General features: G+C 40.7%; 1 protein-coding gene across 4 annotated transcripts in view; it reads left to right on the forward strand.

Moving 5' to 3' along the window:
* The window catches only part of UIMC1 (ubiquitin interaction motif containing 1), an 83,136-nt gene that overhangs the window by 25,947 nt on the left and 42,302 nt on the right, over nt 1–14,887 (forward strand). For all 4 annotated transcript variants that reach the window (XM_079770516.1, XM_079770517.1, XM_079770515.1 and 1 more), the window contains exons 7-8: nt 5,395–5,459; nt 7,624–7,700. In XM_079770516.1, coding sequence (XP_079626642.1) covers nt 5,395–5,459; nt 7,624–7,700 — 142 coding nt within the window. The remainder of the gene's footprint in view (nt 1–5,394; nt 5,460–7,623; nt 7,701–14,887) is intronic.

Raw genomic sequence — 14,887 nt, forward strand, 5'->3', positions numbered from 1 at the left:
TTTTGATTTTGCTGGAGTTGCCCACATTTGAGACTACTTGGTTGATAGAGATAGCAAAATAGTCCCAGAAATAGGGATTCAGAAAAATACTCACCCTGAGGCAGATTGCTTACTCTATATGAAGACTATAAAAGCTTTAAAATCAGATGTTAACTGGTTTCTGGCATCACTGAGATAATAGGGAAATTGTTAATGAAGATGGAGTGATTATCTTGATAACTGTTCAGCAGGGAAGTAGAGGATAGTATATTAATGTGATCACTATTTTTCAATGTCTGATCTTTAATTTTTTCAGTTCAGATACTGGAATTTGTTTTCCAGAACTGATCACATTGTATGTGGGTATGAGAACTGACTTGACTAACCAAACTTCTAGCTGACATGAGCACCAAATGACAGTTTGTTAATTTATTATGGAAGAGAGACATTTTTAGTGACTGGAATACTCAGGTCCGTCATCTACTGTATCTCCTAGGATGAGGTATATGGAAAACTGAAATAGTAATCAGAAAATGGAAATTTTAAGAGATGATTCAACTAGTCTATGAAAAGACTTCATATACTACCAGTGCCTGACAACAGAGGATTTTTCTATGGTGACCAGATGATATGTCGATTCACTTTCACTTCTCAGGCCATGGTGTTGATGGCACTGCTTGAATCTGGATCTTTGAATTTTTCTCTTGTAGATTTTTTGGTAAACTATGCTTTTCGCATTAACATATTCTTCAGGCAGACAGCTATGTCTTGATTAGGCCACAGTTTCCTTAAAGTTATATTGCAATTATGCTTCCATGTCCACCTTGATTAAATTTGGGTGTTTTAATTGCATTTTGTTTGCTTGTTTTACTGTGTTGTTTTCATATTCTGGAAGAGCCTCACTTTACCCCTGTCTTCAAATTACTGCTATTGAGGTATAAGTTTAGAAATTAAAAATGATTTATTGAAATGAAGACATTCTTGGGATATGTTGAAATGATTGGGAAGAAGATCATTTGAGTAAACAATATAACAGTACTGGTTAGAGCATGGATTTTGGAGTTAGACAGGTCCAAGTTCCATTTTTGACCAAGTCTGTGATTTTGGGCAAATTATTTAACCTGTCAAAGTTGCATTTCCCTCATTTCTAAAATAATCTAATTATTTCCTCAAAGGTTTCTTGTTAAGACTAAAGCTGATAATGCATGTAAGTGATTATCATAGGTCTGGCATAAATAGGTGCACAATATATTTTTTTAAAAAGTTACTCTGGGAAAGGTAGAGATGCTTTAGCCTAAGGCAGAAGTGGAGGTACCTTATAACTTCTTAGTGCTTTGATTGCTTCTGAAGCACAAGGCTTAGTCAACAAATCATTCTAAGAAGGTAAAATTCTATTAAATGGACACTAGGTGTCAGTATTTACCTTTTAAAAAAGCATTTTTTTTTTTTTTTTAAATTGCTTTCAGAGAGGAAGGGAGAAAGAGAGAGAGAGAGAAACATCAATGATGAGAGAGAGCCATTGATTGGTTGCCTTTTGCATGTCCCCTATTGAGGATCAAGCCCACAACCCGGGCATGTGCCCTTGACTGGGCATGTGCCCTTGACGGGAATTGAACCTGGGACCCTTAGGTCTACAGGCCAACGCTCTATCCACTGAGCCAAATTGGCTGGGGCAATATTTACCTTTTTTGAGATTTCAGGAATGAAACTGGTTTTTCTCTACTGAAGTCAAACAAATAGGTGACATATTTATTGCTGTTGTATTTTAGTACTTCTGACAGCTTTGTCCAACCTTTATTTTTCATAATGGCTACATTTCTGATCACAGCTTTATCTTCCCTTTGACTGAAGGGATTTCTGTTTTTTAGTATATTTCATCATTTTCCTGCGTAGTAAAGAGATGGCTAACTTGTTTAGGTTATTTATACCCTCTAGGAGACCCTCTAAACTTCAGCCAATAGTTTTACATCTATTGGAGGAAGCCTTACGTTAGGGACACTTCCTCAGAAGCCCACCTAAGTTAGCAATAGTTGCTTTTTCTGTGCTCTTCTGTGCACCTATATTTAATGAGTAGACATTTGCAACAACTACCATTAATCAAAGAAAATAGTCTTTTTCTTATCCAGTCCCTATCTGTTATATTTCATTTAAAAAATAGATCTTTTAATTTATTTATTTTGTTAATCCTCACCCAAGGATATTTTTCCATTAATTTTTAGAGAGAGTGAAGAGAAAGGGACAGAGAAACATTGATGTGAGAGAAACACATCGATTGGTTGCCTCCCACACAAGCGCCGACCAGGGCCTGGGCCAGAGATAGGCCTGCAACCAAAGTACATGCCCTTGACTGGAATTGAACCCAGGACCCTTTAGTCCATAGGCCAACACTCTATCCACTGAGCCAAATTGGCTAAGGCTGTTATATTTCTTAAAAGATATCCCTGTAGCCAGATACCAAAACCATAGTGGCAGTTTTCTAGTAAAAGGAATATTTATAACCGTCCTTTTGGAATGTTCTATGTTATAAGTCTGTTGTGCCCAGAGAGACGTCTTTCATGGATTTCAGTGTTTTTCCCAACTCTGTATTTCCACTGAAAACTGGACTTTTCTCTATATCTCCTCCTCCCACAACAAAAGCTTTATAACTGCTTTACTGAAATCATAATTTGACTCACCATTAATATTTGTCTTGTATTTACAAAGTGTATCACATACCTTGTTTAATTCTCATAGCACTCTGTGAGGCAGTTGTTGTTTTTTAAATATATTGTTCTTGATTTCAGTGAGGAAGGGATAGGGAAAGACAGATAGAAACATCAATGATGAGAGAGAATCATTGATCAGCTGCCTCCCGCATGCTCCCTACTGGGGATCAAGCCCTCAACTCAGGCATGTGCCCTTGACCGGAATCGAGCCTGGGACCCTTCAGTCCACAGGCCAGTGCTCTGTCCACTGAGCCAAACCAGCTAGGACTAGGCAATTGTTAATACTCATTTTAAGATGAGGAAACAGCCAGGCCGGTGTTGCTCAGCAATTGAGCATCAACCTATGAACCAGGAGGTCATGGTTTGATTTGATTCCCAGTCAGGGTACATGCCCCAGTTGGGGACTTGGTTCACAGAAGGGGGCATGCAGGAGGCAGCTGATCAATAATTCTCTCCTCATTGATGTTTCTACCCCTTCTCCCGTCCTCTCTGAAATCAGTTAAAAAAAAATATAAAAGGCTAAGTGTCCCTCTGACCATCCGACCAGTAGCTATGATGTGCACTGACCACCAGGGGGCAGATGCTCAATGCAGGTGCTGCCATGATGCGCACTGGCCATTTAAAAAGAAATGGTACTGCAGACCTGGCGCTGACAAACCAACACTTGGCTTCCCCCAATGGGACACAGGCCCCGCCACCACCCCAGAGCGACACCCCACCAAATCACAGCCAATTCTGCCAAGACCCCATGGTGTAAAATGTGGTCCACAGCCCAGCCCAGCCCAGAAACAGTGGCTGTGGGCTCCAGGTAATGATGTCATGTAGCAACGCCTGGCTTCCTCTTCCTAGTGACTAGCATCCCTGGGTTCCTTTAGCTCAGGAACAGAACTTGCTTTATAGCCAGGTGGAAACATTTTACACTTCAACCAAATGTTTGTGAAGCATTTTCCCGTGCCACTTCTCATTTGATCCTCACAGAATTCCTGGAGTAGGTAGGAGACTTGGTAGAATCCTATTTTCTTTTCATTAGCCAGAAAACAGAGATTTAGAAAGTTTAGAAACTTGACCCAACTGAAAAGAGTAAGAAATGGTGGAACTTGAAAATGACTTCAGGTTTTCTCACTGTGCAGAATATAGTCAAATGCTGCTATAGTTAAATATTTTACCCTTCGTTCTCTCTGCGTGATCTACAATAATAATCTGCTTCATGTTGATATTTACTGCTGTGTTGCTGACAATTACTTGAAAGAGAAATTGGGGTGCTTCACTGTGCTGGAAAAAGTTTAGCTAAATCAGAAAGCAGGCCTAATTAAGCAAGTTTATTCTATACGAGGGGCCCAGTGCACGAATTCGTGCACTGTGAAAGAACTGTGGGCCGCGAAGCTGCAGTAGGCACAGGGGTGGGTCTTGGCCCATCCTCTGTGCCCCTACCCGGGCCCTCCCACTGCAGCCCCTGGTCCCCTGTCTGCCGGCAGTCCCGCTCCCCCGACTGACGCCACTCCCATGTGCTGATGGCGCCGGCCCCACTCACACCCGCTGAAGGCGCAGAGCAATTGGGGCTGGTGCCAGCAGCAGGTGCAAGCAGAGCTGCTGCCCGGATCGCCCCTCAGGAGCAGGGGGAGGTGGAGAAGCCCTCAGGGGTGATCAGGGCTGGCAGCTTCCACTTGCACTCACTGATGGTGCCAAGAGATCGGGACCAGCGTGGGGCGCCAGCTGTAGGTGTGAGTGGGGCCAGTGCTGGCAGTGGGTGCGAGTGGCAGCTCTGGCACCGGCAGTGGGTGTGAGTGGGGCCGTCGCCAGCAGCGGGTGTGAGGCAGCTGCCAGCCCCAATCTCCCCTCAGGAGCAGGGAGAGGTGGAAAAGCCTTGAGGAGCGATTGGGGCTGGCAGCTGCCACTCGCACCAGCTGATGGCACTGAGTGATCGGGGCTGGCGCTGGACACCGGCTGTGGATGTGAGTGGTGGCTCCGGCACTGGCCCCAATGACAGCTACCAACATCCCGCCTTGGTGTGGCGCCCCCACTCACCTGCTCCACCATCCTGCCGCGGCCGACGCCCACCATGTTCCGCGCATGCCCCCTGGTGGTCAGCGCACATCATAGTGACCGGTTTTTCGGTTGTTCCGCCTTTCGGTCTGTTTGCATATTAGCCTTTTATTATATAGGATATATAAAAGGCTAAGTTGACTCGTGCATGCACGGACCTATAAAGCTCTCGCTGGCACCAATCTCATGTGCGTGTTTCAATCTGTCATTGTCGATTGTGAATTTGGTTGACTCTTCTATTATAGAGAAAGGGCAAATAGCAATATTAAAATATTTCTTCTAATTAATTTCCTTTCAATGTGCATGAATCAGTGCACTGGGACAGTAGTGTGTGTGTGTGTGTGTGTGTGTGTGTGTGTGTGTGTGTATATATATATATATATATATATATATATATATATATATATATATATAAAAGATGAAGAAACAAAGTCAGATGTGACTTATTCAAGATTACAGAGTTAACAGGTGATTCACCCATAATTTAAATCTCAGTCTTTTGTCTCCACAAGATATGTTCTTTTGACTGAAACTTACTGACAATGTAATATGCTATTGTTAACTGCTGAGTGATAATGTTGAACAATGAAGTGTGTTTTTTTTTTATAGGAAGAGAAACTAGTTCATCTGTGCCTGTATATTTAGGATGTTATGTATTTCTTTGCAGTCTTCCAAAGGTCTATTTGCTGAGGAAACTTCTGAAGAAGGAAACTCTGACCCTGCCTCACAAAGGTAAGATTATATGTTACGGGTCTGAATTCTCCTCTGTTGATGCCAGAATAAGAGAGCTGAACCACATGAGTAAGACTTGGGGGACAGCTTGCCAGGGATCTTTTAGCTCTTTTATAAGCATAGACTAGGAGAAATCATTGTTTTCTATATGCATCTCATAGAAGCTTAGAATATTTGGTTGAAGAAATCTTAGGGATTTTTTGTTGCTGGTTTTCTTGTCCAATCCAGCCATCTAGTACAAATCCCATTTTCACTGTTTCTGAAAAATGGTTACATCCTGCTACTCTCTTAACTAGCTACACTAACTTCCCAAGCCAATGTGAAGGCTCTAAACTGATTTCTTTACGTTCCTTCTAGTCTTCCTTTCCCCTTTGTTTCCTCTGCTTACTAGTATGTTTACTTTATCTGCATATCTAAACCATATGCATCTTTTAAAAAAATATATTTTTTAATTGATTTCAGAGAGGAAGGGAGAGGGAGAGAGAGAAACATCAATGATGAGAGAGAATCACTGATCGGCTGCCTCCTGCATGCCCGCTCCTGAGGATCAAGCCCGCAATCCAGGCATGTGCCCTGGTCAGGAATCGAACCGTGACCTCCTGGTTCAAAAGTCGACCCTCAACCACTGAGCCACACCGACTGGGCCGTATACATCTTTTAAGTCTACTCTTACGACTTACCTCCTTTTTGAAGCCTTCATATTATTCAGGCCACACAGAAACTGTATCTCTCTCACTCCCTAACCTATGCCACTTTTCATTGATTATATCTCATCTTTCCCTTAAATGGTAATATTTGTATTACCTCCTTAATTATTCTTACTGGTTGATTGATAGGTTACTTTCTTAGGTCTTCTCACTTTAATATATAGTAATGGATTGGTTATAAACTGGATCAGGCTTCCAATTACTTTTCCCTTTATCTGGTTGTTGACCTTTGGGGATTACTCCATCTCCTATGTGGAAGTTGAGGCCCAGTTGCCATTTGCTGTAATTTAGTTGGTGTTCTTAGGTTTTTGGTTAATAGTACGTACTAGGTATTTCTTCTTGAGCTGAAGAATATGGCTTTGGTTTGATTCTCCTGCTAAAACAGTTTTGGAAGTGATTTTAACTGGAGTTCTGCTTCCTATAGGCCTCTCTGTTTTGTTGTAGTGAGCCTTGTGCAGAGCAGATGTAGGTTTTAATAAATGATTATACGCTTTGTCACCAGGAGAGAGTTGGAACTGCAGGCAATGTGGTTTGACTTTAAATTGATTAGTCCATTTTATAAATGTCAGCAAATTGTTTTGTGATGGACCCTTTGAATAGAGTCCTAATGTTACATGCAGAGTAAACTGTATCTGGTTTGGGTTTATAACAAATGGTATGAGATGTTTTATTTAGAGAAAGAAATCACTTGTGGTTTTCTATCAAGGTTTAGTTATTTATCACAAATCAGTGGTGGTTATTTTCTCTTCTCTGTGGTTGATGTGAGGATTTGTGTCCTCTTGTATTCTTGATCAAACTAATCGTAAAGCTCTATGGAGCATGAGGGGGCTAGCTCAGTTCTCTTAGCCATGTGTTCTGTGTCAGGAAGAGATTGCACTCCATGAACAGGCAGGGGAAACCAGAAGGTCAGATGAGGGGAGCCATTCATAATTATGTTTTTCTCAGAAGAGATTTTCAACTTCTGTGGCAGTTTGGAATTGTATCTTATTTTTGTTGCCTATAAAGCCACATCTTGAGATAGAGTCGAAATTTAACTGCAAGTGTGTTGTCAGGAGAATCTTCATATTTTCTCTTATGAGCTTACAAATCTCTAGCCTTCAGAAGGCCGAGATGGAGACTCTGAAACACCTTTGACATCCTTTTATTGGAATGGAGTTTTTGTCTTCTGTGATCTTCATAGATAGTCCTTACCCTTCAACCTTTCTTTGTGAAGACTCCAAAAGGGTGTTCTTTTCATTTAGAGATTTCACTGGAACCAAAGTTGTAAGCATGTTTGTTTCCCCTATTTTTGGCCTGGAGTTTTCACTACTGATTCCTTGCTTCCCTGTTGTGCTTTTTTGGTATTGGACAGCAGGTATCAGATTACTGGTGGCTTTGTGAATGACTCACCATTGCTTTAGGTGCTATATTCTGATTTATTTTATTGGGAATTCACTTGGGGTTTGATTCTTTTTCAGCATTGCTGCTTTGACCAGTAAGAGAAGCTTAGTCCTTATGCCAGAGAGTTCTGCAGAGGAAATCACTGTGTGTCCTGGTAAGCATCCCACTGTGATTTTACTGACTTTCTGATCCCTAGCTATCTTTGTGCCTATTAATTTGTCTGACGTTTCCATCCCACTCCTAGGAGGTTTATGTGTGATTGATGTGTGTGTGTATCACCACACACATACACATATACATACTGTTTTTTCTCATGGACATTGGCTCTGATTCCCAGCCTTTTCCCAAAGATATTTGAGTTTTGAAATTAACATGGTTTGTTTGTCTTGTTTGCTGACTAGCCTCATCAGAGATGGCAGCAAAGCATCAGGAATAGCACTTAATTGTACATTCAGAGCCTAGAGGACTTTATGTTTTTGTTTATGGATTCTCAGAGTTGGGCTGTCCTTAAATCTGCCTGTCATTGAGCAGATTTTTCTCAGAGGCTTTTACTAGTTAGTTTTACATTGCCACTCACAGGATATTATTGCATAGGGAATCAAGAAATTGAATTTTCGTGCATAGTTCTGTCACTGACTTACATTTTAATCTCAGACAAGACACTTAACCTGGTTAAGTTCTGTACTTTGGTTTTGTTAATTGTAGAGATGAAAAGACATGTGTACCTTGTTTTAGATACAAGAGCTGTTCATTAAAAAGTGCACAGCATAGATTTTGATATATAAATAATTTTAGATAAACTAAGGTACCTATGGTCTAAGAGAACTCTTGGCTTGAACAGTATGTACTGTGAAGAATTATTTTGTGATACGAACCACTATTTTCTAAGCAATTTGTTTTAGCTTGTATTATTATTATTATTTTTGTCTTTTCTTAAATGTGGGGCCCATTATTTTTATCAGTAACCTTATTCATGTGAGATTGAGTTACTTCCTATTAATGTTTAAACTTTTGAGCAGCAAGTATTATACAAATATTATCATAAATCATACCTAGTTTTCTCCTAGGTCGTATTAAACCTGTCAGGGTCAGAAAGGCTAATATAAACTAAGTTTGAGTTTTTATGGGGAAAAACTTGAAAGAAATAAAAATAAGAAAACTGTTAAGTAAATATTTTTAAACATTTGGCAGCATATCATTAAGGGACTTTATTTATTTATTTATTTTTTATATATATTTTATTGATTTTTTACAGAGAGGAAGGGAGAGGGATAGAGAGTTAGAAACATCGATGAGAGAGAAACATCGATCAGCTGCCTCCTGCACACCCGCTACTGGGATGTGCCTGCAACCAAGGTACATGCCCTTGACTGGAATCAAACCTGGGACCTTTCAGTCCGCAGGCCGACGCTCTGTCCACTGAGCCAAACCGGTCAGGGCTTCTTTACTTAAAGTTTAACTATGTTAGGTTTTTAAAATATATATTTTTATTGATTTTAGAGAGAGGAAGGGAGAGGGAGAGAGATAGAAACATCGATAGAGAGAAACATTAATCGACTGCCTCCTGCATGCCCCTAGTGGGGATTGAGCCTGTAACCCAGGCATGTGCCCTGACCAGGAATTGAATGGGGGACTTCTTGGTGCATGGGGCAACACTGACCAACTAGCAACACTGGCCGGGCTCTATGTTGGTTTTTTTATTGAAAGTGGTTTCTTAGTTTGTTTGAAATATAGTTGGATTACTGCCTACTAAGAAACTCCACTATCAAGTGCTCCAGTTTTGGCAAGAGCACTTAGAAATGCTGTGCTATCTTTGTGAAAAGAAAGCTTTATCCCTCTCTCTGTCTGGGACTTCTAACTTATGCCATTCTGCTCAGAATCAGACTGTCTGTTTAGGATGATGGCATACGATGCTACCCTGGGATCTTGAAGGAGGAACCTGCAAATACAATAATCTTTTTTTTAAAAACATGTTTTTTGTGTGTGTTTGTTTTTCTTTTTTTAATTTCAGAGAGACGAAGGGAGAGGGAGAGATAGAAACATCAGTGATGAGAGAGAATCATTATCAGCTGCCTCCTGCACACCCCCTATTGGGGATTGAGCCTGCAATCCGGGCATGTGCCTTGACCTGGAATCATATCCTGATTTCCTGGTTTATGGGTTGATGCCCAACCACTGAGCCGAACCGGCCAGGGCCTAATACAATAATCTTGAAAGCCCTAGTTAATAAGAGAGGAAAAAGCAAGCCCTTTATGACTGAGGTTAGATAACTTTTAGATCATAACTGTTATCACTAGTCTGCTAATTAAATCCAGCTTTTTGCTGACACAACCATTTCTAAAGTAGATCACAAAAGGTTTTCATAACCTGTTCCTTTTGCTAAGAAAGTATTAGCTCCTTCTTCATGGAACTGGACTCCTGAGTCTCTGAACACACACACACACACACACACACACACACACACACACACAATTCTAAATATATAATTGAAAATCTGTGCATTTAAATTGTCTGAAAACTTTGTTCTAAATGAGTGAAACACAGTTTGGGTATAGTAATCCATCTTATCTATTTCATTTTATAAATTTCTATTAGTTTTGATATTGAAAATTATGACATCCTTTTAGAGTTACTCACTTTGTTGAAGAAGCAAATTTATAGCTTTATGTCCAAAATGTGCATGACACTAGGATTGTTTATTTCTAAAGCTAATGACCTCTTACGTTGACTTTACAGTTGAACATTTCAGCCATTTACAGAAAGCTTAGGTAAAGACATTTTATTGTTACTGTAGTGCAAGCAATAAGCAGTTACTCTTTTCTGATAGACTGAATGTCTCTTTTGGTAATATCTCTCAGGGAAACATGACAAAAAATTTGAAGTTTATATACTGTAATCTTTTTTCCCCACAAGATGGTAAAATTGTGTGTGTGTCCAATTTTAAAAAATTCTAGTTTATTAAAATATATTTAACACTAGAAATGTACTTAATCCTTCTTTGATGTTTGAGAAAATGCTTCAGTATCTTTCAGGTACTTTATTTGCCCAATATTGGCCATTCATTATATTTGAGAAGCACAGAAATATCAGTTAGATGTACAGTATGTACAGTGTATATAATAGAGAACTTATTGGATTTGTGTTCTGAGATCAATTTCTTTTCCAGATTTATTGTTCTTTTTTAAAATTTACCTTTCTTTTGTTATATTAAGAGATAGGGGTCTATACCAGCGGTTGGCAAACTTTTTCTATGAAAGACTAGATAGTAAATATTTAGGCTTTGTGGGCCATGCAGTTTCTGTTGAAACTACTCACCTCTGCCATTTTAGCACAAAAGCAACTATAGACAATACAAAAAAGAATGAGCATAGCTATGTTGAAATAAATATTTATTAACAAAACCAGGCAGCTGGCTGGATTTGGCCCATGAGCTATGTAGTATGCTGACTTTTAAATTATGACACTATGAGGGACCTCATCTTTTATTTCCACATTTCTAGTAGCCTATATAGTGCCTGGAACTTATTGTTGAATAAATATTTGTTGAATTAGAGTGAATGAATCGATGCTGTTTAAAGAATATATGAAAGAAAGGCATATGTGAGTGTTCCAGTCAAGATGGTGGCATAGGTAAATGTGGTACTCACCATTTCCCACAACCACATCAGAATTACAACAGAAATACAGAACAACCATCATTCAGAACCACGTGAAATCTAGCTGAATGAAAGTCCCTACAACTAGGGAATTAAGAAGCCACGGAGACTGGTAGGAGGGACAGAGACACAGGGCCAATCAAGGAACTGGCTGGTCCCACACCCACATGTGGCAGTTTAAAATCAGGAGGGATATCTTGGCTGTGGAGGTTTCCCAGCCCCACCTCAGGCCCCCCAGTCCAGGATTCCAGTGCTGGGAAGAGAAGTCCCCATAACTTCTGGTTGTAAAAACCAGCAGGGATTGTGGCTGAGTGACACAGAGGCTGCAGGAGACCCAGGCAGTTCCTCTTAAAGGGCCTGCCCATGGACTTATAGCTCCAGCACTGGGGCAGCAGCTTGAAAGGAACCTGGGACATTTAGGGAGGAACCAACTTGTCTGGAATCAGGGCGAGAGCTGGAGGGGCAACTTTTTCCCAGACAGAAGTGCTGGCAGAGGCCAATCTTCTTTGCTTAGTACTCGCTGCCACAGAGCCTATAGGCAGGCACCATATCTGAATCTCTATCAACCTGGCTCACACTTTTCACCCTGCCCTGGTGATTTCCTGAGACCCCGCCCTTCCCTACTTGCAGGCTCATCCAAGCCATTTCCAGTGGCTTTTCTATACAACTGGACTCTCTTGTCTCATGCTTCGGACTTTCCTAAAATCTCTCAAACAAGCAGCAGCTGGTCTCAGTGTGCCCTGTACCTCTCAATAAGTGGCCCCAGGCCCAGTATTAGCAGCAGCCCCCCTTGGTTTATAGCTTGGCTTCTTGGGCACCTCCAAGCCCAACACAAGTAGCAGCCATCTGCAGATTGTTTTGTAGCGCATGCTGGGTAGCCCTGGGCAGGGCACAGGCAGTGGCTGACTTTGCACCTCCTGAGAGGCCATAGAGCCAGTGAACCTGGTGGTCAGCTTTAACCATGCTGGATTACAACCCTACCACCTCCATGAGTGACACACTCAAGGGGCGTACTCAGTGAGCACCAAAGCCCCACTGAAGCTAGTCTTGCTCCATAGGGTTGGCTCCTGTACAGTAGTTCTTCTGTTGTAGTCTCAGCCGAGCCTCTCAACTGATTGGCCTGGGGGTCAATCCCACCCAGTGACGCCAACATAAATCAAGGCTCAACTATAATAGGACAGTGCACACAGTTCACACAGGGGTGCACCTGGAGTGCCCAGCTCAAGTGATTGGGAATGCTGAGCCATTGGGCCCTACAGGACACCTACTACACAAGGCCTTTCTACCAGTCTGGGAGATGTAACAGATCTACTGAATACATAGAAACAAATATAGGGAAGCAGCCAATATGCAGAGACAAAGAAACCTGTCTCTAAAGAAAGAACAGGAGAAATCTCCAGAAAAAGACCTTAAATGAAATGGAAACAAGAAAACTACCAGATACAGAGTTCAAACAATGGTTATAAGGATGCTTAACGAACTTATTGGGAACTTCACGGAACTTAGTGAGAACATCAATAACATAAAAAAACACCAGTTAGAAATTAAGCATACACAGTATGGAGTTTCCTCAAGAAATTAAAAAATGGAACTCCCATTTGACCCAGTCATCCTACTTCTAGGAATATACCTAAGAAACCTGAAACACTTAGAAAGAATATATGTACCCCTATATTCATAGCAGCACAATTTATAATAGCTAAGACTTGGAAACAGCCTAAGTGCCCATCAGCAGATGAGCGGATAAAAAAACTATGGTACATTTACACAATGGAATACTACACGGCAGTAAAAGAGAAAGAACTCTTACCATTTACAACAGCATGGATGAATCTGGAGAGTATTATGCTAAGCGAAATAAGCCAGTCAGAGAAAGATAAGTATCACATGATCTCACTCATATGTGGAATCTAATGAACCAAATAAACTGATGATGATAAATAGATCCAGAGACATAGAAGCATGAACAGACTGTTGAACCTCAGAGGGAAGTCAGGGGAGGGTGGGTGGGAAGAGATCAACCAATGAACTTGCATGCATATATGCATGACCCATGGACACAGACAATGGGGTGGTGAGGGAGTGGGGGGGGGGGGCGCTGGGGGAGGATGGGAGTGGGCTGGAAGAGGTTAATGGGGGAGAAAAGGAAGACCTATGTAATAATTTCAATAATAAAGATTAAAAGAAATTAAGCATAGACTGACTGAAATAATAATTTACAGGGGATCAACAGTAGAGTAGATGAAGCGAAGAATAAAATAAAGAATTTGGAATATAAGGAAGCAAAAAACACCCAACCAGAAGAGCAAAAAGAAAAAAGGATCCAAAAATATGAAGATAGTGTAAGGAACCTCTGGGAAAATTTCAAGCTTACAAACATTTGCATCATGGGAGTGCCAGAAGAAGAGAGGGAGCAAGAAATTGAAAACCTATTTGAAAAAAATGACAGAAAACTTCTCTTACCTGGTGAAAGAAATAGACATACAAGTCCAGGAAGCACAGAGTGGTCCAAACAAGATGCACCCAAAGAGGCCCACACCAAGACACATCCTAATTAAAATGCCAAAGGTTAAAGACAGAGAACCTTAAAAGCAGAAAGAGAAAAGGAGTTAGTTATCTACAAGGGAATGTCCATATGACTGTCAGTTGATTTCTCAACAGAAACTGCAAGCCAGAAGGGAGTGGCAAGAAATACTCAAAGTGACTAATAGCATGGACCTATAACCAAGATTACTCTACCCAGCAAAGCTATCATTTAGAATTGAAGGTCAGATAAAGAGCTTCTCAGACAAGGAAAAGCTAAAGGATTTCATCAACACCAAACCAGTATTACATGAAATGTTAAAGAGTCTTCTTTAAGAAGAAGAAAAAGAAAAGATTAAAAATATGAATAAAATGGCAATGAATACATGTCTATCAACAATTGAATCTAATAAACAAAATAAATGAACAAGAAGAACAGAAACAGACTCATAGATACAGAGAACATTTTGATGGTGCCAGATGGAAGAGGGGCTGTGGGGATGGGTGAAAAAGGTGAAGGGATTTAGAAGTACAAATCAGTAGTTACAGTGTAGTCATGGGCATGTACTGTAAAGTACAACATAGGGAATATAGTACTAGGTCTACCAGTTAATGCGGATTTCATAATCAAAACACGATAATTTCAAGGGAAACATCAAAAGTGCTTTATTCAAAGTAATGTCCATCACTAGCTACACATTTCCCCCATCTTTCAGGTAATTTGTGGATACTGTCCCAATAGAACTTTTCTTGTTTTGAGGCAAACCATTCAGAGACCCAATTTTCCACTTCTTTGTTCGTTTTGAAGTGCTGCTCAGAAAGCACGTGTGCCATTGATCGGAACAAGTGGTAATCTGAAGGAGCAAGGTCTGGTGAATATGGCGGGTGGGTTAATACTTCCCAGGCAAGATCTTTTAACGTGTCTTTAACTGGTTTTGAAGTGTGTGATGGTGCATTATCATGAAGCAAAATTACTTTGCTGTGTCTTCTGGCCCATTCTGGTGGTTTTACGATCAAAGCGTGGTTCCAATTGATTATTGTTGTCAGTAGCGATCAGTATTAATGGTTTCACCTGGTTTTAGAAGTTCATAATACACCACACCTTCCTGATCCCACCAAAACGCAGAGCATTGTCTTCTTTCTGAAGCGATTTGGCCTTGCA

This window comes from Cnephaeus nilssonii (genome assembly GCF_951640355.1).
Source record: "Cnephaeus nilssonii genome assembly, chromosome: 5".
Classification (NCBI taxonomy): domain Eukaryota; kingdom Metazoa; phylum Chordata; class Mammalia; order Chiroptera; family Vespertilionidae; genus Cnephaeus; species Cnephaeus nilssonii.